The 22,947-nt window shown below is 38.7% G+C and overlaps 2 protein-coding genes across 5 annotated transcripts; both read left to right on the top strand.

The window, feature by feature from the left end:
• Nucleotides 1–6,962: 6,962 nt before the first annotated feature.
• On the top strand, nucleotides 6,963–19,208 carry ca14 (carbonic anhydrase XIV). Of its 4 annotated transcripts, none has more exons than XM_061050418.1 (13): nucleotides 6,963–7,120; nucleotides 7,456–7,479; nucleotides 10,731–10,910; nucleotides 11,139–11,284; nucleotides 12,693–12,788; nucleotides 12,885–12,951; nucleotides 13,268–13,425; nucleotides 15,228–15,354; nucleotides 16,182–16,205; nucleotides 16,311–16,395; nucleotides 16,570–16,611; nucleotides 17,591–17,644; nucleotides 18,286–19,208. In XM_061050418.1, the coding sequence occupies exons 1-13, from the start codon at nucleotides 7,051–7,053 to the stop codon at nucleotides 18,395–18,397; spliced, it is 1,185 nt and encodes a 394-aa protein (XP_060906401.1). In that variant the 5' UTR covers nucleotides 6,963–7,050; the 3' UTR covers nucleotides 18,398–19,208. The 4 variants fall into 4 exon arrangements, with proteins under 4 accessions (XP_060906401.1, XP_060906404.1, XP_060906402.1 ...); XM_061050421.1 differs by having other exon boundaries at nucleotides 16,570–16,603; XM_061050419.1 differs by lacking the exon at nucleotides 16,570–16,611.
• Nucleotides 19,209–20,121: 913 nt separating this feature from the next.
• Nucleotides 20,122–21,460, top strand: LOC132983885 (uncharacterized). The gene is made up of 2 exons (XM_061050422.1): nucleotides 20,122–20,278; nucleotides 20,477–21,460. The coding sequence occupies exon 2, from the start codon at nucleotides 20,489–20,491 to the stop codon at nucleotides 21,071–21,073; it is 585 nt and encodes a 194-aa protein (XP_060906405.1). The 5' UTR covers nucleotides 20,122–20,278; nucleotides 20,477–20,488; the 3' UTR covers nucleotides 21,074–21,460.
• Nucleotides 21,461–22,947: the final 1,487 nt, after the last annotated feature.

Here is a 22,947-nt window from a genome sequence, read left to right on the forward strand (position 1 = left end):
TTTCTCTCAGCAGTTTACGAGCGTCAACATGTGCGCGGATCCACGTGCCCACGTTTTGCACGCTTTCTATTGGCTGTCGTTCTGGCAGCGGCGTACGCCATTGGCTGATATATCCAGCCAGTGATTGCTTTACTCGGCGTTACTTGGACGGCGTTTCGGTTCACTCACGGTCCTGCCCACTCATGTGTCGCTCGTGTGCACGGAGTCGGGCAGGGCTGCTCTACTACAGTGAGAGGGTGTAAACACACGCACGAATCGAGCAAAGCACGCACTACGGCGCAGGCCCAGGCCCGAGAGATGCACAATATGTTCTATGCATCATCAGATGTATACACACACACACACACACACACACACACACACACACACACACACACACACACACACACACACAGTATTAATGACCCCGCCTCATCACACTCCATCCCAAAACACAGAGGCACGCGCACACAGAACGCGCCAGAATGTCACATAGCCCACGTTATGCAATTTATCACGCCAGACATACTGATACGGGTTTAATTGAAAAATCGCTTCCAAAAAAAACAGCAAAGCATACATTTGATCTCCTTACAGAGTAAAAAGAGAAGAGTTACGTGGGGGAAATGAATAATCAGAATTAACATTATTGGTCAGGTATGCTCACAGACACAAGTCATTTGACTTTGGTTAACTGTGCTCTGTAAGTACAGCAAGAATAACAATAAATATTAACAATAAACACAAAATAAATAAAGACTAATATGTACAGGACTAAATAAGACAACAGTGCAGCGGTGGGTAGTGCAAAAGTGCTAAGATAAACATGATAGCCTAATAAGAAAATGCTTATGTATCCAATGGGTTAATCTATGAGGGAGAGAGTTTTTGCAGTATTTACATTAAGGTGTGCATACATATCAGATGAGGACGATAATAATAAGTGTTGAAGTCATTGAGATGTTAAGCTGTCATTCAAACCACTCATAATCTTTTATTGAAGATTGATAAAAACGGACTTGATCATAAACTATGTGAGTTGAAAACATATATAACATGCCATGTTATATATGTGTTCAAGTCACCTGTTCCAACTTTAGTTTTTTTTTAGTTGTCCTATTTGTTGAACTCACAAACCTGCTCAACATTTCGAATATTCTGTGACATATAGCGTATATCCTTTTACAAAGCATTTTTGACAAAAAGTGCCCTGAACTGATTCATGAAAAAAAAAAAAGCCAGACACGAAAAAGTCAAAAACGAATTGTGAAAATAATTGATCTCATCAATCTGTGAAGTTATTTCTATTTGTAGTTTTTAGCAATATTTCATCGTAGGGTGTTGCTTGCACCCTAATTGTCTTTCCCCCTTCCCTTTTCTTGTTTTATTTATTTTTTATCTTTTAGGGAAGTCTATTCTCAAATCTGTCCAGGGACACCAGATGGAAACTAGACTTTTGGCTAACTCTGGCATATTTACAGAAATATTGATTACTTTACACTTTCCTTGTTAGATAAAAAAATAAATACATTAAAAAACTGTTTTTTTTAATTCTATAAATGTTGATATATTGTTGGAAATCAATTACCTATAAATCAAAATGTGACTTATAGGGATTTGATCACAATGAGCAAGTCAGTGTCCAGGTCTGTGATATATGATCATGGTGTAGCTTCCCCCTCTTCTAGGTTACTACATACTGAACTCATTGACCCCCTCCAGAAACATGCAGTGCAACATAGCACAATGTATAGACAAACACACACAAACACACACACACACACACACACACACACACACACACACACACACACACACACACACACACATACACACACCCCCCACACACACACACACACACACACAAACACGCACAAAGATCATCTGTTCCATTCTCATCTTATGGATTGGAATTTTCTCTCCTCATAAGTCTTTAGTTGCTGGTTGGTTATTATGTTGGCTTTACTGGTATTTTTAGATGTGAAATGCCAGGTTAAAGCATGAGGAGCAGTGGATGCCTCTAAGCGCCTTGCATGTTGCAGTGAAGGGATGAAGGGGTTTCCCATCCCCCACTTGCATACAACATACATATGAACCCACTGACCCAACTCCTCAACTCACACACAACAGGCTGTGTCCTTGTTTCATTGACAACACCTGACTTTGAGCATTGTTACTAGGTGCAAAAACCTAGTAACCCCATCACCAGGTGAGCAAACCACCTCATTTTATTGTCAAAACACAATAACAATAGTTAACCTGTGGTAATAGTAAACCATGGTGAGAGGTCATGTTGTGTATACCTTGGGACCAGGTCGATAGAAAAAAGCTCTCCAACCCCCCACAGCATTCCTCTGCAGCACATGAACCCGATGAACCTCCTCTGAGTTCATGAGAACTGAAGACCACCCCCATCATTTTCATCTCTCCATCTCCCTTCCCCCTTTAGTCCCTTCCCCCAGCTGTGTTTTTCTCGTGCTCTTCTCACGATGGTTTCTTGTATTGACAAGTTTGAAAATTCAATAGTAGTAACCATGTTGAGCTTCCACCTATAGAAGTGTAGAGCATGAAACTTAAGATGGAAAATCCAGCCCTCTTCAGAAGGGTCACTTAAGGTGAAGATGAAGTTAAGGACATCTGGAGAGTATAGGTAATGTATTTGCTTTGAAGCAACAGTATGGCGTGAATGATTTCACTGCTGAGGCTTGTGTCCTAAAGTGACTTATAGGCTCCTGCAGCAGCTGGTGGTTCACATAAGGATATGGTATAGATTTAGTCCTATAGAATAACATGTTGTTAATGCTCCATTCATAAAGTTTATCTTGCAGCTTTGGTCATTGTGAAAGCATGCAGGAGCTCCTGTAAGGCCAAAGTGCACAAGTAGGTGTGGTGATAGTGAGACACCACAACATAAACCTGACCCGCCTGAGGGAAAACAGAGGCCTAAAGAGAGACTCCAACAGTTAACCTTCTCCACTTTCATTCCAAAGTTTGAGCAACATGTCTCACGTTTCACCTTAAAACCAGGACAGATTGGCAACAATTGCTGCAAACACATTTGAACTCTGGTTTACCGCTCACTCGTTGAATCCATCCTCACTTTCAATAGGCTATCTCATGCTGGTACAACTCCCTCGACACCAAACACACAAACAAAACTCTCATGCATTTTAATCAGGCCAAAGTAATCGGTTCATCCCAACCTCCTCTATCTGAACTGCACAACCGCTCTGTGTTCATGAAAACCACCCTGATCACAGAGTAACCCTCTCAGCCCGTCCACCACTCCTTCCAGCTGTCATCAGGCAGACGCTAAAAATTCCAACTGGCCCCCGGAAAAAACATCTACAAAAAGTCCTTCATTCCCTTTGCAATAACTACCATGAATAATATAAATTGAACACTCTAAATGTATCGTCATCTGGAGGTATTTTACACAAGTGATAGTACAGCTAAACCTTTTCACAGAAGGCGTAGCTTAATATATTTTAATTTTCCACATATAACACTGCATGTGTCTCGTTCCTTTTTTCATTGCATTACACGCAGCAGCATTACTATGTCATTATTGATTTTTAGTTGTTAAGCATTGATTATTGGATGTAAAGCAGCCAAGTACATTGTTATTACTGAGCTCAGCAGTTTTATCTGTATTTCTTTGCACACTGTTCCTTTAAGGTAGACAGACTGATTCTGTGCGGATGTATTATAGAAGGTGGATCAGCCTAACTCCTGCTATCACATGTCAAACGTTAAACTTTCCTTTAGTAACAGATGCAGCCTTATAGAAAACAAACCACACCGTATGCTAACGAAATATCAGCACGTAAGTCACAATGAGCATTAGCATCTTTTCAACGCTAGAGAACGTCGTCGCTCAGCAGCGCTTCCATTGGCCGAGCCGGGCCATGTGTTGGCCACTATAAACAGAGCCATATTCACATGTCGGAGAGATTCTCCGCTGCTAGATTTTGTGAATGAAGTCAGCGAACACGCCCCCTGCGAATAAGCGGCCAATGGTGCGTGAAAACATTCTAACCACGCCCCATGAATAGAACACCTATCGACCAATGGGAGGCCGGCACGAGCTATTGCTGTTGCATAATTTGGCTGAAGCGCTTCACGTTTGCGCGAGCCAGTACACAGTGTGAAAAGATGGAGAGCGGAGAGTCAGACAGAAGAGGTGGATGACAAATAAAAGCGGCTTTAGTGCCCGAAATCCAAGTTCATGTGAGAACTAATCATCACCACTGAAAATACTTATATAGAAATATTCACCTTTTTTATAATTTGTTATTATTATTTCGTCATCAGTTTGTACAGTGTAATACAGTATATAGCCTATTGTCCTGTGCTTTGAATGCAAACATAGCATTTGATAATTACAGTTCTAAAAGCTGAAAAAGTTGTTAAAGAAAAACGATGTAGACATTGTCAATGCTGATCAAGTCTCATTATGCACATTCAAAGTTCTAACAATTTCTTAACACTCTAACCTTTTGGGGAGAAAGGGGAAAAACCTAAAAAAAAAAAAAAAAATGTTGTGTTATGTTTAAATTCAGGGGACTACTTATCAGAATAAAGACCATCAACAACAAAAAGTAAAATGAACCATTAGCAGGTTACGTAGATAGTTTAACATGTATCTACCTGTCTGTTATTTGAAGCTCGCATTAAGTTCAGTTCAGTTATTTTTTATAAATTTTAGTTTTTTCCTGACTACACGTGCTGTTATTTATTTATTGTATGAGGACTTTAAGCTGGATTGTCTTTGACATTTTAATAAGAAAATCTACCCTAAAACACAATTATAATCCATTTTCCAATTATTGAGGTACGAAAAAAAAAAAAGCATTGCACCTAAACTTTGCTAGGTGACGTAATGGGTGTGCAGTTTGCGGTTCAAGTGCCGAGATGGACTCACGTGAGTATCATCAAATGATTCAGGCTACATATGTTGCTGTGAATCACTGTTTCCCATCAAAGGAGCCGCTGTCTTTCCGGTATTTTCTGCCAATGTATCAGTTAAAGGCTGGTAACCTCTGTTATACAATGTTAGAGCAAGAAATGACACAATTCACCTGAACACAATACATGTTTCAGAGAGCATATTTACGTTTAAGGAATCAGCCCAAACTATGTCACATGAAGAGAGCTCCCCCTTGTGTTCAAAAGTAGAACCAGTCGTCCAATAATATGTGTACATTATGTTCAGTTTATATAACCTTATCAAATCAGCAGTAATACACATTTTCAAACACGTTTCCAGGTCTCAGTTTGGACTACAAAAAAAAAACATGTAACATTTTCCTATGCATAGACTGATGCTAGTTTATGCATTCAAAAGAGTTGGAGTTAAAATTTAAAATATTCTTACTAGATAGACACTGCATTTCGTTTAGTCATGGTCAGCCATGCATTGCATCTTTCTCTTCACCCCAGTCGGCCATGACGGTGTGACGGTGAATACCAGCACTCTCACACTGAACACCTCGGTGGTCTTGATGGTGTCTTTAAATTAATGGAAGAAGATACATAGAGCATTTTTTTTTTAACAGATAGCAGTTTTTGCCTTATGATTACTGTGACCAAATTAATACTGATTGCATTGCCACATTAGTTCATCAACATATATCCTATATAATAAAACAAACAGTATTTATATTAAATAGCATATATGTTGCACATGAAATAAACTTCATCAACACAATATATAAATGCACATGGGATCAAGTCTATAGGAATCATATTACTCATTTAAGAAGAAAATATGTCAATTTGATATTCTTGTATGTATGTTGCTATTATATATAAATAAATCATTTTTAATTACAGAAACTAGCCAACATAGTAGAGTTTATTTAAAAGGCTCTTTTGATGATTATTTAAAAATCATAATTACAAAAATATCTGGTAAATGAAATTATCTTCATTGAGTGAACTGTAGTTGAGTTTACCTTAATTTCAAAACCTAATGTTTTTAAATCTACAGTATATGTCTCTAAATATGATAAAAATCCAACTATCTGCACAGTAAACATCTTGAATTGAACCATAGCCATGAGAAGTAAAAATATTAAAAAATCAAAGACATGAAACCTGGAATATGTGGTCCATTTTATTTAATGATTTGTAAATGGACAATGCAGTCAAAGTTCTAATATTGTCTTTGTATTATTATTAGCTCATTTAAACATGTATTGTCATCTTAATATAGTTTTTTATTTTCGCACAAATCCTATTTTCCCACAAATTGTTTTTCATTTACAGTATATAGGACACTTATTTTTCATTGTTTAGTGAGCTTCACATTCTTCCCTGCAACAAGTGTTTATCAAGATTGATTATATTGATTTGAAATTTAGAGTCACTAGAAAAGCAGGTTGGGAACTACTAAGTCAGCAAGCGTTACATATCAACTCTGTTAACTCCTTCCCCTTCTTCTTATTCTCATGTCCTTCTTTTACTCAGAGTAGGACAAAAGTAATCTGAAGAAGTTAATTGTCAAACTGAAACTTGACCAACAAGATCTCAGAATCACACTGAACATTTAAGAAAGGTTATCAGGCCTCCTCGTGGATTCTCACGTCCATTTCTCCAACTGATACAATTTATTGCATTTATTCTCTCTCTCTCTCTCTTTAATGCACTCTAATATACCCCAATAGATATTTTTGAACCACAGATATTCAGTGTAACCCCCTCCGCTTAGCCCTGCATTCTTTAACCCTCTCCTCCTCTACTGTGTCACTTGCATTAACCTCTGACTTCATTCTCACTCACTTGTCCCTCTTTGCTGTTTTCTCTCTCTATCTTTGCCCACCCTCTCTCTTTCTTTATGAACTTTCTCTCCTGTCTAAAGCAGGGAGACCTGTGTAACAGCGTGTAACATCCACACACAGAGCTGTGGCAGGTGGGACGCTGGACCCCGTTAGTCTCCCCCCCCCCCCCACCCCCTCTGCATGCTTCCCTCCCTCTCCCTCTCTCCCTCTCCCTGTCTCTCTCTCCCACTTGCTCCTCATCTCTCCGTCCGTTATTATTCATTTCTGTGTATGGGCAAGGAGGGCTACCATGGACTCTTTGGGTCTTTTTATCCTTCTAATGCTTCTGTGTTTCCAGTGGACAGCTGCCCATGCTGCTGGTAAGGTTGATTTACAAAATAATCTGCATTTTGTGAGCTTTGAGTTACTTTGATATCAGTGTGGTGATTGTTTTGGTGTTTCAGTATGAGCTGTAGTAGTGGGGCAGGAGTAACTTAGTGTTTTGAGGACAATACTGTCCAAACTTTCTGAATTGGTCTGTAATGATATGAGATTCAGCAGTAGATAAGAAATGATTAAAAAAACACAAATTGTATTATTAAATCACACCAAGATTATCTGAACTTCTTCGTGGTTTTTTATAATCAAACTTAAAGCTCTGTGAACTTTGAAAACAAAGCTAAACTAAGATTATTTTTATTTCATTTCTCTTCAGATGAAATTCCTTGGACCTACAAAGGTAAGTTCAAGTTTATTTGTCGAGCAAATCTCATGCAGAAGAAATTTGAAGCTGTGCGCAGAGTAATACAAAAGGACTACATACACAGGAGGTGGTGTTCCTGATTTATTGTATTATCTGTGGCTAGATTTCTTATTAGACTTTTATGACCAGGAGTAAAAATCACACGTCCAGTTTGGTAATTACGAGGCTAAATTTCTCTGTCCACGTAAAGCAGTTTAATGCCACATACATCAATGTATTGGGGGTAAACTTGTCTGCTAATTCCTGAAAATAACTGAAACTATCTGACCTTAGTGCACTTTATTCAACATGTATCTCTATAATGAAGCTTGTGTAAGTTGTGTAAGATTTGTGCAACCCCCCCTTTCATTTCTTCTCCCTCTGTTTTCCCTTCTTCCCTCTCTGTATTAGTTACAGCTCAACAAGCTGGCATGAGCACAGCACTCACACAGAGATGATGAAGGGGTGGAGGGAGATAGAGAGGAAGAAGGCAAGAAAAAGGGCAGCTAGAGCGAGGCAGGAGGAGGAGGCAGGCAGGCAGGCAGGTGCACAAGGGTGAGGGTGTTGGATGGAGAGAGGGAGATGGGACGGGATGAGGCTAAAGCACACCGAATCGGACTCTTATTGTTGCAGCGCACAATAACCTATGTGTTTATTGTGTTGCGTGCACACACTGGCTGAACTATTCTGTGGACAATGACATTGTGGGAATGAATGGGGCACACAGGCCACCACTCTCTGCATGTATTCAGGATAGCAACAGCAGTATACAGTGCATACAGCAAAGTGTAGAGGCCGTGCCTGGAGCTAACTGGTATCCTAACGTTGGTTGTTTAGGTATTATTATAAAATATATGGAGGCAAGGGCATGGTGCAGAAACATGAGCTGTATTCCAAAACTAATAGCAAACAGGCTGTGTGATACATCCTTTGGGTTTTTTTACTTCAGAATTTTCTTAATAGAAGTCACAGAGGTTCATTTACTGAGCATGTTGTTTATTAAGCGAGTGTGTGTTTGTTGAGGCCTAACTGCATAAAGCAGCCGTTGCAGAGCTTGTTACCTGAAGTGTTAAGTCAGTTTTGTTATGTTAAAATATTGTCACACAAGAGTGTGACGCATCTCTCCTCAAAACAGAGCGTCATGTAAAGTAATCGAGGGAAATTCAGCCTCACGTTCCATCCTTGCCTCATCATGCTGTGGTTGAGTGAATCTGCATTTGTGTGTGTGTGTGTGTGTGTGTGTGTGTGTGTGTGTTTGTAACATTGTTAATTGTATTCAGGACAGGGGTAGCATGCCATGGTTGAGGTAGAGCGGGCGCAGAGGGTCAGGATTTTCGGCCTCTGGTTACCATGGAGACCTCCATGACAACCAATGGCGGGGCCATGGGTCTCACTTTTGAAGTCGGTGTCTTGGTGTGGGGCTTTGCTGTGGAGAGCAGTGAGGGGTCTGGGGCAGAACAGATTAGAGGTGTGGGTTTCAGACAGCAGGAGTGGTACGCGTTGTTTACATCTCTAATGTCATTATTAATGTCCTACAGTACTTATTCAGTGTGGGGTTCATACACGTTAACCATTTTTCATTAGTAGTATGTTATGTAAACATTATTTTTAATTAGGACTAACATTTTTTCACTTTTTTGCACACCACCGGCACATTTTTGTCAGCGGTGTGTCGTTTTCTAAAGCATTCCTCTCCTTTGCAATTGAAATTCAGATTCTGACTCATTCTTTTCTTTCAGACTCTTTTTTTTTTTTTGTCTTTTATCATGCAATGTGGCTGAGAAGTTGTTTTTTTTTACTCAGTGAATCAGGACCTCAGTTACTCTTCTCTCCAGCGGTCACTTATGTCAAAATCGTTCTCATTATTTACCAGAAATGTTTTTGTTTTTAACATAAATCGCTGAATATCATCACGATTAAAAATATTAAATCTATTTTCCGGTCAGTAAACTCTAAATATGAATACATTATTGAATCTACAAACATAACAGTATAAAGCAGAGGACATATATAATATGATCATTCCTGTCATTTCCAGCATATTTTTTATAGATTTTTATAGAAACATTGCAGCTTATCTTCTCTGCAAACATCACAAAACCTATTTAAATGTTGTTCTATTTGAATGTTTTTTAACAGATCAACAGTTCAATTTGAAGACTCTAATAAATATTTACATGTTAACCATGTTTATGGCAGCTCTCCATATAGCGTCTGTTTAAAACGTTAAAAGGTTCATAATTCCATGGATGAGGAGAAAGAACACTTCTTTAAGAACCATTAGATCTGATGTATTTATTTCATAAATTTCAAGAATTTGAATTCATACGTGTCAAAGTCAGACTTGGAAGAACAAAAATCATAATAACTCATGTTACTTTTGCAATGATTCTGACCATAGTGATGGTTATCATTTCACTTCACAGAATACAATCCTCAAATGACCCATGGCTAATAAATAATTGACTGTTTACCTCACAGGAGGCTTCTGAACAACAACACAACCGAAGATTAGAAGAGGTTACATAAAGCTGAAGTTACATTGTCAATGGTTGTTAGAAATAGATTATCTATTTAATGAAGTACCGTGATATTCCTCTGCACCATTGTACATGAGGGTGCTCCCTCAATGTGTTTTACATCAATAAATGATGATGATGGTTATCACCTGATTTTTAGGTCGCCATATCATTGGTTGAATTTTCTCCAGTCCATAATATGATCCAGCACAGAATTCATTCAACACAACAAAACATATCAGCACAGGTTAGAACGTATTAGTACCTTATTGAGACGGCATATTGGAGAGAGAAATATTTTTAGAAAGGGAAAATGTTTTTACTTCAATGTTGGGAAGAAAAGATGTAAGAGAGGCTCGTACTGGAAAATAAATTAAATCTCCAGTCACTGATTTCACGGTCAGTTCAGGGATAGGGATTGAAATGTTCTTATTATCCATCCTTATGAACCAGAGTGACTAATATAAAGCATGTTTCGTGTAGTCATTGATACGTTGTGTTTATTAAAGTTAATAACTGCCTAATAAACATTCAACAAGTTCAGACATATTTTTGAATTTAAACGTTTTATTGAAGTGACCACCATGAAGCTGTGAACTAAAAACAACAAGCACTAATTGTCTTGTATAATTACTTTCTAATCAATGAAGGCTTTTCACTGGATGACTGTTAGCCAGTGGGCCGTGTGATTTGGTGACATCACGGTTTCTGTCTTTTCTTCTGTCAAAGGCTTGGTGGGTCAGAGTGAGTGGTCTGACTATTTCCCTGAATGTGGAGGTACTTCTCAGTCCCCTGTCGACGTGGTAACCACGCAGACTAAATATGACCCCGGTTTGATGCCTTTGACCCCACTGGGCTACGATCAGCATGGCAACAGGCCCTTCTCTTTGTACAATAACGGACACACAGGTAACTATGGTAGGAACAGATTTCCACCTCCTGGTATGAACCTCTCTCAGGTTTATGGTTGATCTGTTTTTACCGCACCATCCTCAACTGTAACCTGGCAACAATCTTTTTACTCCCCATTAACTATATTTATGATATGTTACTTTTGAAATCCTTGTTTGGATATAGTCATCATATAGTATGTAGTATTTCTTGTTGGGTTATCTTTCCTCTGGTTTTTTTCTTCAGCTGTGGTCGAGCTGCCAGAGTGGATGGGTATCGGGGGTCTACCGTGGCTCTTCACAGCTGTGCAATTACATCTTCACTGGGGCAGCGGCGGCCCGAGCAACGGGGGCAGTGAACACACCATCAACGGACTAAGCGCAGATGCAGAGGTACTTTTAAAAGCAGCTCACTGTAATAACTTCAATCCATTCACAAGTGCAAAAACAATCAGAGGTGAACTGAGTCATGGTCATAGTGGAGCAGTGACATGATGATAGATTACACGGAAAAGATACAAGGATGAAAAAATAAATAAAATACCACCCAGTTTACTGTGACATTTGTGAAGGTGAAGTAATAATTTTGTATACAAGGAACAAGTCTCATAAGAGTGAAGAAATCCACTTCATAGCTTTTGGAGATAAGTGAACAGTGATGGTAATAAAGAAGAGATTAAATCCTGCAGTGCATGAATGAACACATTTCTACAGGACAAAGTCTTTTACACATGGTGGGAAAACAAGTTCTTGTTATGAAAGCTTCTACTGTACAGACATGAAAGTTGATATTTTCATGGAAAGAAAATCTGTCTGTAACCAAAATGTTACACAAATACATGCTCACCTCAGTCGCAACAGTTACAGCTTGAAAAAAGTCCTTTGCAAAAATCACAGTTTATTTATGAAGTATCTTTTTGTCAACTATTGAACTGTGATGGGAAATTACTTCCAGCTCCTCAAATGGGAAAAACAATTTTCCTAATGCCCTCTTGTAAATATGATTTGTGTGGACTATAGTGTTCAATTTTGTTTTTCAAATGTATATTTTATTTTCATGTTAATGTTTTTTAATGTGGACCTCAGGAAGAATATCTGAGCTCTCTGGTCCAGCTAATGGAGATCCTAACAAATAAACAAATAAACAAAAATAACAGCTTGACTTCGTCATATGGAAAGAAATTGAATATTTGAAGGTTTTAGACTGATGAAGAACAGAAAATTGAGTGTATTACTGTGACCTCCAAACATTTTTTTTTATCTTTCATTTGATTTCTTTCTTTCTATATAAGTGTATGTGTTCAAGCTAAGTACCTCCAGAGTGGGCAGAAAAAAAACCTAAAGAATAAGACAGATATTCTCACTGTTAAAGATTCAGCCAAGGAGGAAAAATGTTGAAAGAATGGAGTAATAAGATAAGGTGAAATATCTCAGCACCTCAGTTCTCTCCATCCATCAGTGTTTTGGTTTGTCTTAATTCAGGGCTGAGTGGACAGGGAGGAATTTAAAAGTGCAAACACCATGCCAAATGAGAGGGGGAAAAAAACAAAATGAAGGCGAGGGAAAAACAAACCAGACATGCATGAGAGGTCTCATTACATAATGCAACAATTAAGCTCTTTTTCATTCACATCAGTCTCCTTGTCGCTCTTTATTGTTGTGGGTCACATATATTAGAAATAAATCAAAGTCTGCACGCAGCTCTCTTTCTGCCAACTCTCCCTGTCTTTTACTCTTTCTCTAAACACGAGGAGAAACGCAGAGAGACTTTCTTATTCTCATTCCTTCTTCCTCTCTCCAGCTGCATGTAGTTCACTACAACTCTGAGCTCTACCCCAACATGTCCACAGCCATGATGAAGAGAGACGGCCTGGCGGTTTTAGGAATTCTCATTGTGGTAATAAAGCAGTGCAGCAAACTGAAGCACTGCAAAACGTTATGAATCCCTGTTGTGATTTCATAAACATGGTGGCCTGAGGTTTGTTTTCCCCAGACAGGTGAGGAGACAAACCTGGCATTTAACAACATCATCAACTACCTGAGCCGCATCAGACATGCTGGTAAATCAGCTTGAGTTTTATATATCCATATTTACATGATTTTGTATTTATAATTAGGTGAAAATTACACAATGGTTAAAAGTTAGTCAATGCCTTAAATGTTTTTCTCTAACTGCTAGAAGGAGCCATGTGACAAGAAAATATTTACAATATTACATAAAAATAAATAAATTGCTACAGTGCTTTGAGATATTAACAATGATGGAGGAATAAAACAGCCTATGTATTATTTTAGAGGACAACATATTACAGATTGCATTCAGGAATATTTCTAAGACCTCATATACTTTTTTTTCTTGTTTGCACCCGCTGGTAGATCAGAAGGCTTTCATCCCAGCATTTGACGTCCAGTCTCTGCTCCCCAAGGACCTGGGACGCTACTACCGCTACAACGGTTCACTTACAACACCGCCCTGCTACCAGAGTGTCATCTGGTCTCTGTTCCATGAGAGGGTTCAAATCTCAAAGGCACAAGTAAGACTGAAATGCTAATGATATAGATCCTACTTCTCGAATTTTGATCTTCATTGATTATCTTGTTTGTTTACCAATACTACGAGGGTGACAGATGATCACATTGGCTTCCACACTATGACTCTATGATACTTAGGAAAGCTGTTTTCAGTCTAAACTGTATCTGACTGTCCCCGTCAAATAAACCCTAAATAAACTCATACTTAAATTATTAAATGGGAAAAAGGAGATATCCATTCACCAGCATTACCGAACTTTAACAGAATAATCGTGTGCACAGGCGTTGAATATGAAGACTTCTCTTCATGAATCACCTCCACTGTTAATTTAGCTGGTTGTTTTGTGCCAAAGTATGAAGAGTAACATAGCAGCATCAAAATGTAATAATCCCCCCCCCCCCCCCTAAAAAACAAAACAAAACAAAAAACAAAGGTTCTGTACAATTTCTGCCTCCAATGTCCAAAAACCTAAACTGCAAAAAAATGTGATTTAGTGCAACGTGTGTGAACGGAAAAAAATCTTTAGTGTGATCTTTTTTTTTTTTTTCAACTTCTCTTTATTGGGGTTTTTTCTTTTTTCAAATACAGATACAAAAAAAAACAATCCGAGACATGAATATTCATACCTCAAACCAACACAACAATCTAAATAAATAAATAAAAATACAAGATATAAAAAAGAAAAAATCAGTAAAACACAAATATAATACCAAAATAATAAGATAAGAAGATTTAAATAGTAATAATAATACAACTTGGAGGATGTCTAGTGTTGTTAGTGGGTTGTTTTTGTTATAGTAGTCTATAAATGGCTGCCGTATTGAGTAAAACATATTTATCCTTCCTCTCAGGGTAAATTTGACTTCATTACATCATTGCATCATTCATTAAAGCTTGATAAACTGGAGGATTTTTTTGTTTTCAGTTCAGCAGAATTAATCTTCTTGCTAACAGTGTTACAAAGCATATCACATTCTTCTGGTTGTTTGATAAAGAGAGCTCCATAGCAGCTGACCCAACCCCAAACATTGAAAGAACTGGGTCAGGATTGATATGTTTCTGGAAAATCTCAGACAAACTTTGGAATATCTTGATCCAGTAGTTGGCGATGCTTGGACAAGTCCAGAACATATGTGCCAGTGAGGCCGGTACCTGTCCACAACGATCACAGAGTGGCTTTACAGCAGGGAACATTTTAAGTTTCAACTTTGATAGATGAAGCCTGTGTAAAATTTTGAATTGTATCAGTCCATGTCTGGTACATACAGATGAAGAGTGCACACGATCCTGAGCCTTTGTCCATTGGTTTCCTGAGATTTCCACTTCAAGGTCCTCCTGCCAAGCCTCTTTTAGATGTTCAAGTGTGGCTGTACAGTCCATTTGTGACAGAATGTTATAAATCTTAGATATAGACCCTTTTTTTAATGGATCAGGTAGGAGCACTGAGTTCATGATACATTCGGGGGGCTGATCCGGGAAGGACGGGAACCTTTCCTTAACAAAACTTCGGATTTGCAAATATTTGAAGAAGTCTCTATTATGTATGTTGAATTTTACCTGTAACTGACGAAATGATGAAAAGATCTTGTATGGATTGTATTCCTTTCAGGTGCCATTTGTTAAATGTAGAATCTAAAACGCTACACGCTAACCCTTGTGCTGGCCCATCAAAATTTTTCCGTTGAATGACAGACTGTTTATTTTCCACATTAGTAAATTAACTAATTTCTTTGTTTTTTAGTTGAGTGCATTAGTAGCTTTACTATGTTGACCTTACTTTTCCCCTTCACCTCTCCAATGCAGCTGCTGAGGCTGGAGACGTTACTTTACTCGAGTAAATCTGACGAGCCAGACAGGATGCTGCTGCAGGACAACTACCGCACAACACAACCGCTCAACCACAGGGTGGTCTTCTCCTCCTTCTCAGCAGGCAAGACACACAGAGAACACAGGAAGGGCTTATTTATCATCATTATGCCTAACATTTAAAATATTACCTTATAAGGAATCCCCTTTAGAGTTTAGAAGTGGGTAAATCTTTTGAAGACATGAAAGTAAGGTTGCAAAAGGTCACAGAAAAGTTGCGCTGACACTTAGAGTTTTACCTTCACAGCACCTCTTCACTGTGGGATTGTGATGCCAGCTTGCTGATCATAATGCAAAGCAAACTAAAAGGCAGAGAGCAGCCATGCAGGCCAAAGCTTGCAATTAGAACAACCCGTGCAGAGAGAGAAAAGTGGAATGCGTAAATATTAAGGATTACCCTTGACCTCGACGGAGGGAAAAAGCTATGGAAGGCAAGTGAAGAGGAAGAAAGTCAGAAAAAAGGTGAACTGGTGGGGAAAAAAACTGGCCGCTGTGCTTATTTGGGGGCTGATTAGAGAGAAGGATTTACAAAAACTGAACACTAACTCCATTGTTAACACGGAGGTCTAACTGGAGAAAAAGGGAGAGGAAGAGGAGACACAGAGAAGTGATAGAGGGAGACAGAGTGGTAGACAAAGACAAAGGAGAGGGAATTTGTGTAAAGTGCCTTTTGTGGTGAGTGACTGGACTGGAAGGCCTGTGAAATCAGCACTGCTTTCAAAGGCAACGACAGTGACCTGACATAACGTTTTCAACCAGCTGAACTGCAGATTCTGCTGACACAAAGCCAACTAATCAATGTCTATGAACTAGGAGAGTGAGAGAGGAGCAAACTTTTCTGAATTGTCTAAAAAAAAAAAAAAAAAAAATGAAATCTTTTCTTTGTTGCAGAATCAGGAAAAGAGCTCTCTTCTGGTAAGACTTCATGTGTTCATCATGGAACTGTCACCAATGCTCGGGTTTATTGCCGTCATCTTGTCCTTTATCAGTCACACCTCTTTGTGTGTTCTCCTCCGGCAGGTGAAGTCACTGCTATAGTGATAGGAGTGATGTGTGGCTGTGTTGGACTGGCAGTGATCGTTCGCTTCATCGTGAAGACAATACGGTAAGACGCTCGGTCATATCAGCGTCCTGTTTGCTACTCGGCTTCTGTCGTCTGTGGGAAAATGCGAGCCACCAGTCTGCTGCTGTTTTTGGTTTAACTGGGTCACATGTGGAAGCTGTCACTGTTCGCAAATATCCAGTCTCTTCTCAATCTCTTTCTTCTGTCTTTTGGCAGATTTTTTACACTCCTCCATCTTGAAACAGTTGCGGTAAACAGGTGGTTTACCTGATTTCAGTACTGACAAGGATGCACGACTAGAACTGACAGTGTTTTTTTTTAATGACTTCCTCGTCTTGCAATTGACAAATGTCCTGAAGCGCTGATCTAATATATTGTCTACCCTTGCACATGTAAAGGGTATAGAGAGAAACACCTCTCATTCTGCAGCACAGACAGTTGTGTTACCTTCAAAGACCCTCAGACTTTGATCTGTGCTGCATTCATATTCATTAACCGAGGGGGACTTTGGGTTTGGTAACACGTGAGTGCAAAGAAATAAAAAATCAGTCGATATGAAAAAAAAAAAGCTTCTTGTAAAAAAGTCAAACAGTGTAGTTGATTTTGGCCCTGACACACTGTTTGTAGTGCTCCTATTGAAAGGTCAGTGAATGTGTAATCCTCTTTGTAACATTTCACCATAAACGCCTCTAAAGATCAGCGCTGCGGATAATCTGATTCTCTGAACGAATAATGTGACTATTTCCCCAATACTCCTTACATTTCCTCTCATAATGACCTCTTTTTTTATAGAAAATATGATTTGATTTCCTTCCCAGTCCCACCAGTTAATGATTTCATCTCTCAGTGGCTTCGTCAGGGGTTCCCAAAGTTTCTAATTCCAGCTACTGTCTGGTATCACTTTTCTTCAGCCTTTTGGACAAAAACCTGATTTTCATTGTTGGATATGAACTCTGAAAATGAAAGGAAATAAATATTAACTTGAGATCACATTAAAAACATGATTTCACTAATTCTTTCCTTGATATCCTTTGGATCCTCATTAGAGAGCCTTCATGGAGCCTTTACTTCCTTCTTTGGGAACTCCCGGCTTAGCTGTGTGCAATAACTCCAAATGTGGAAGAGGGAGCATAAATAACAATCTTCTTTGTTACATTTGTTTTCAAACCGTCTCTGTAAAATGTTCAATCACTCTGTTCTGGTCATGTGATTGTGTCTCCTCTGTGCTCTGCGACAGCTCTACTTCTAGCTGGGACGTCCTACACAATAACCGGCCAGCTCCCATGCCAAGGTCACTGTTTGAAATCATCACCTTTAAACTCCGAACCTTCACCCGTCCATTTCTCTTCACATTAACCACCCATTCATAGCGACTGATCCTCTCGGGCTAGACTTTAACCCTCCTCTTAGAGTATTAGTGCTTAAAAACATTCCTCAGCCTGTGAGGAATGAGGTATTATACATGTATGTACATTTCAGGCTTTAAGGCGATTCCCATACAGTGAGGTCTCTGTCTTAAACATTCTTTAACACCATTAACAATCTGTGAAATAATCCTTTCATAATGAAGGTTTGTCAGCTGGCTCATGTTGCAGTGCACACACAGTATGACCCAAACTTTCTGGTTATGTTTATACTAAAATAACAGCACATTTCTTCACATTGTGTTTATTCTAAAAGGATTAATCTGCCTTTTTAACAAGCTTATTTACTCTCATAAAGCACATCCCGGTCTTGGTGGGCAGAAAATACTTTTAATGCAACATTAAGAGCTTCCCTACACATTTAAAAGAATACCAGAACCCTTAACAACTTTCTGTCTTTTTTTCTTTTTTTTTTAAACAAATAAGGACCTCTGCTGGACAACATAACAAACTGCACCCTGCAGCTAACTTGTACTAAATGGGATAACTCCTCTCTTTCATGTTTTAGGTTGAAAGAGCCTGAGAAAGCAAAAGAGATCAAACTGGATGTGGATCTTAACTCGGCATCTGTAGGAGAAAAGAAAGAAGAAGCATCACCATCCCCTCAGACGGAGCCGTAGCTGACACCACGGTCCAACTCGGCTGTTCTTATTCATGTCCAGACACTCGTACACACTTTTCATCAACGATACACGTCAGGAAAGCAAGACAAGTTCTCACTTTTAAGCTTAAGGAAGAAAAAAGCATTCTATAAAACGTGAAGTCAACTGGGTACAGTTTTTGTGCTGCCCGGATAAGTAGCCTGTTTCTGTTGTCTCCAACCAAATGCAGAGATGTTGGAGTATTTTTTATTTTTTATTTCAGTTTGCACAGAAACACTTGGTTTCAATATGTCGGCTTGTTGGCTCTGAGTCGTATGTTTGCCCGTGCAATGCTTGGGAGTCATGACTGGTTCATGTAAATACTTTGTTAAATATATTTTCTGTGTTTCACATGTTGGGATTGTCGTTAAATCTTGTTATTCCTGCCTCGGAACACAAGCACACTGCACTGTATGAAATGTCATAGACTTCTGAAATGTTTACCGAGGAATTCATATCCGATGTCAAGTTATTATTTTCTTTTGCACCAGTTTATAGAGCACTGACACAAAATGTACAATGTTGTAATTCAAACACACTGGAGGAGTGAGTAATGAAGGCTATGGTATTTAAAGTGTAATGTATAAACTGAATATTACACCTCTGGACTCATTTTAGCACATTAGGTTGTAAATGGATGAGTTCTATTTGTATGTACATGTGCTCATTCTACTTGAAAAAAAAAAAGACTTTTCATGCCACATATCATGTTTTCTTCTGATGGATTATTTTGCTGTTCATATCTTGTTTGAGAGGGCACCTCACTAAAATACTTGAATAGGAACCAAAACTTCTTTGAATTCTTCATTGTGTGTGAGAGACGGTTCTGGCAGATTTTTTTTTATGTGTATGTTACTTTTCTACAAAAAAAAACAGAATAGTCTTACAACATATATCCACACACGCGCACACACACACACACACACACACACACACACACACACACACACAAATCACTTATTAACTCCTTGAATCTTATAAGATCCCATTAATATAAATACTATATTAATATACTCCATACCCCATTCAATTTCTTCTTTCAATTATTTCCTTTAGACAATAAAGACATGATTTCTAGTGTTACTAAATATTTTGATAGCAGACATTTAAGACATAAGCTTAAACTTATTTTAATAAGCAGACTGCTGGGACATGAAACAAAGCCTATTAGTTCCCTCAGTATATTGACGTGCTAATCAGAAGTGAAATAAGTTTTACAAATTGGTTCATTATTAGCTTGGATAAATATTAAATTATATTTAAAAAACAGGCCACCAGGAGGAAGATAGATTCGAAGTTTCAATAAATTCTCCAATTCTCCAATTCACTTTGCAGACGCTTTTATCCAAAGCGACGTACATCAGAGAGTAAGTAAGTCAATTGTCTATTATTAAGTGGTTGTCTCGGTCATCTGTACTAATCGAACAAGAGAGACAGATGGATGGAGAAGTCAGAAAACAGCAGAGACAATGAGGAAGCTTTGTCAAAGTACATTCAACCTATGTTAAAGACCCCATATAATCATTAACTAACAAACAGCCAGGTTTAGGCAGAGCACACACACACACACACACACACACACACACACACACACACACACACACACACACACACACACACACACATGCACAGAACCTCTAAGAGGTATTTTTAGCTTTAACTGGATCACTTCTCTCCATGACAGCTGCTCCAAAGCACAGCCGTGTGGACAGATTTAGGAAATGCACGTACACTTTAGGCCACTCCCTATAACAGGAAGTGAAATGTGGAAGCGTAACTGAAAAAGTAGAGAAGAAAGAAAACACCATCTGGAGTTTTTAGATCACTTCTAGCTAACATCCCCTCTGCTGCCAAAACCAGGTAGGGAAGTTCTCAGATTAAGCAGCAGTTTTCTACTTCCTCTGCTCCTTTCATGTAGTTGAAAAAACTGTTCAGACAGACAGCTGTGGCTTACTCAGACTTTCCTCTTGAAGACAGACTGTTTACATTATGATGTGTGTATGAAACGAGGCTGTAAGGTGTAATGTTTCTTCATTCTGCTATGACTTTGTTTCACAGTATTGCTGGGTAATGGCTCTCAAGGCTTTCCTCACGCTGGCCGTCTGTCTCCTGCTGGTTCATCAAACAGATGCTAAAAACGACGCTCCCTGCCAGCACTCCAAGTGGAACAATGGCTTCCAAACTTTCTCTAAACGACACATACGGGCTGGTATGCCTGAGTCTTTGGACCACAACGAGTGGGAGAAGTACATCAGGAACAACGGGGGCTGTGACAGACCCACCCAGTCCTTTCTCCACCCAAAGGACCTGGACAAGGTTAAGGATGTGTGCACGAATAAAGGGGGGAAAAGGTTCCAGGAGAATCTGTGCATCAGCCGGCAGACTTTCACTTTTGTCACAGTGAGGAGCGAGCCGGGGACGTGCGGGATCAGGAGCGTCCGAGAAGAAACCAAACATCTGATCCTGGCCTGCGAGGTTCTGAGCAATCAGTGCCTGCCGGTCCACTTTGAGGGAAACCCCAGGGACTTGAAGCCTGATAACAACGCCGGAGGCTGCCAGGACCCGGAATCCAAAGATGAAGCTCCCAGCTTCAGAAGAACATGGCTCTGGTTGTTATCTGCTCTGCTTTGTATTGTTTTATATATGAGAAACTAGATAAGAGAATGTCTTATGAGAGGACAGTTTTAACTCTCAGATTCTCAACACATTTCAGGAAAGACATTTCAAGCCTTTAAACTTATTAACTTATATTTTTTGGTTCAAAAAAGGGAAATATTCAATCAACATCAAGAAAATGTAAATTTTTAAGAAATGTATTTTTGTAACAAAAGCTCCTTTCTATTATATTATCATGCATGTTTATAAGTGGGGTTTGTTTTTGATACCATGTATTATCTGAGAGGACGGATTGTTGCTCTGATTGACTTTACAGTATAAAGTTGCAATAAGTTGGGCAATGATGTCACAGATTTGTTCTGTGGTGTGTATTTGGCATTGAAACTGCAAGAATAAAATCAGAATTTCAAAAGGGATTTACTTATATTTAAGGCTTCATCGCATTTATTTTTACATTTGTTTAAACAAAAAAGGTTCATGTGAACAATATGAGTTGAGCTTGATGGACAGTTATTTCCACACTGCTTTGTCTTCAGTGCATCAAATGTGATACAATTAAACAATATCACACCAGAGGGAGTGACGTTGTACTGAAGATCAGCACTGCTCTGCGGCCTTGTGCTGAAGATAATTACAGCAGAATTAAAAGTATGCAGAACTCCTGGCTTTGAAGATGGCTTAGATAGTACTGAAAGTCAGGGAACACGTGAATAAGCTGTGTATTTATAAACTCTAAGGAGTCCACAGAAACCACGTCTTTGTTCTAGAACAAAAAAAATGACTTCTATTAAAAGGAAGTGATTCACTTACACAGTGTGAGGTACTCATCAAAACGTGGAGGACGGATATGAGGATTCTGTTTAAAGGGTTTATCTTACATTTACACGAACACTGAAGCGACACCACAGAAACCACAAAGAGAGCATGAAGAAATGACAGCGCAGATTGTGCAAAACTGGATGCTCTGATATAAATGTGTGGTTCCAATCCACATGTTATCTTCAGCAAGCTATTCACTGATATGCAAATATGGGCTCTAGATTCAAAACTGTACAGAGCAAGAGTTTTATGGCATAAATTAACATCAACTGATCTACTGATGCAGATGTTATGAGATAAGATGTCATTGGTTTCAGCTTTGTATGTTAAAACTTCAGAATTTTATTATATATTTATTATTATTAGTATTTACCTTAGTAGTAGTAGTAGTAGTAGTAGCAGTATACTCTGCACATGCTGATCAAATTTCACAAACTAATTCCCACACAATGAACACAGAGTGCAAACAAACTGAAACAAACATTAAAAACAGTTTAATGACAGGTAAAGAAGGTCACCTTGGCTGCACATGCCCGACATCTTGGAATAAGCCAAAGGTTTATGGTCTGAGTCAAGAGACATGACAGCAGCAACTTTTTAACCACTAGATGGCATTAGAGGTACTCGTTAAAGCCCAAGGAGCAGAGGGAAATCTGAACAAATTAGAAAATGACCTGTCCATCTGTCTACAACATTCTGGTATTCTGTAGTTAATCTGCAAACACTGCATTACTGTGACATGATTAGGTTTGAATCATTCCCCTTAAGAGCATCAGGAGATGCGCTGGAACCTAACCACTGACTGCCTGTGCTCCAAAAGAAGATTTTATTCACTTATTCTGAAATATCTCAGTGAGCATTGTAAAAAAAATAAAAAAAAATTTGGAAAAAGTTATTTGACATGAGAAAAAAATCAGAAAAGATCATGTTTTCAAAGAGGGGGCCAAGAGAAATGTAATATACTGTTTTTTTTGCGCAGTAAAACTAAAAAAAAAGAAGCACAAATGCCTAAGTTGGTATGGTGGTTATATGTAACCCCATTGGAAATAATTCAGAAATGATTTCATAAATCTGGTTCAACTTTCCATCTACCC

Source organism: Labrus mixtus, chromosome 11 (assembly GCF_963584025.1).
Source record: "Labrus mixtus chromosome 11, fLabMix1.1, whole genome shotgun sequence".
NCBI classification, from domain to species: Eukaryota; Metazoa; Chordata; class Actinopteri; order Labriformes; family Labridae; genus Labrus; species Labrus mixtus.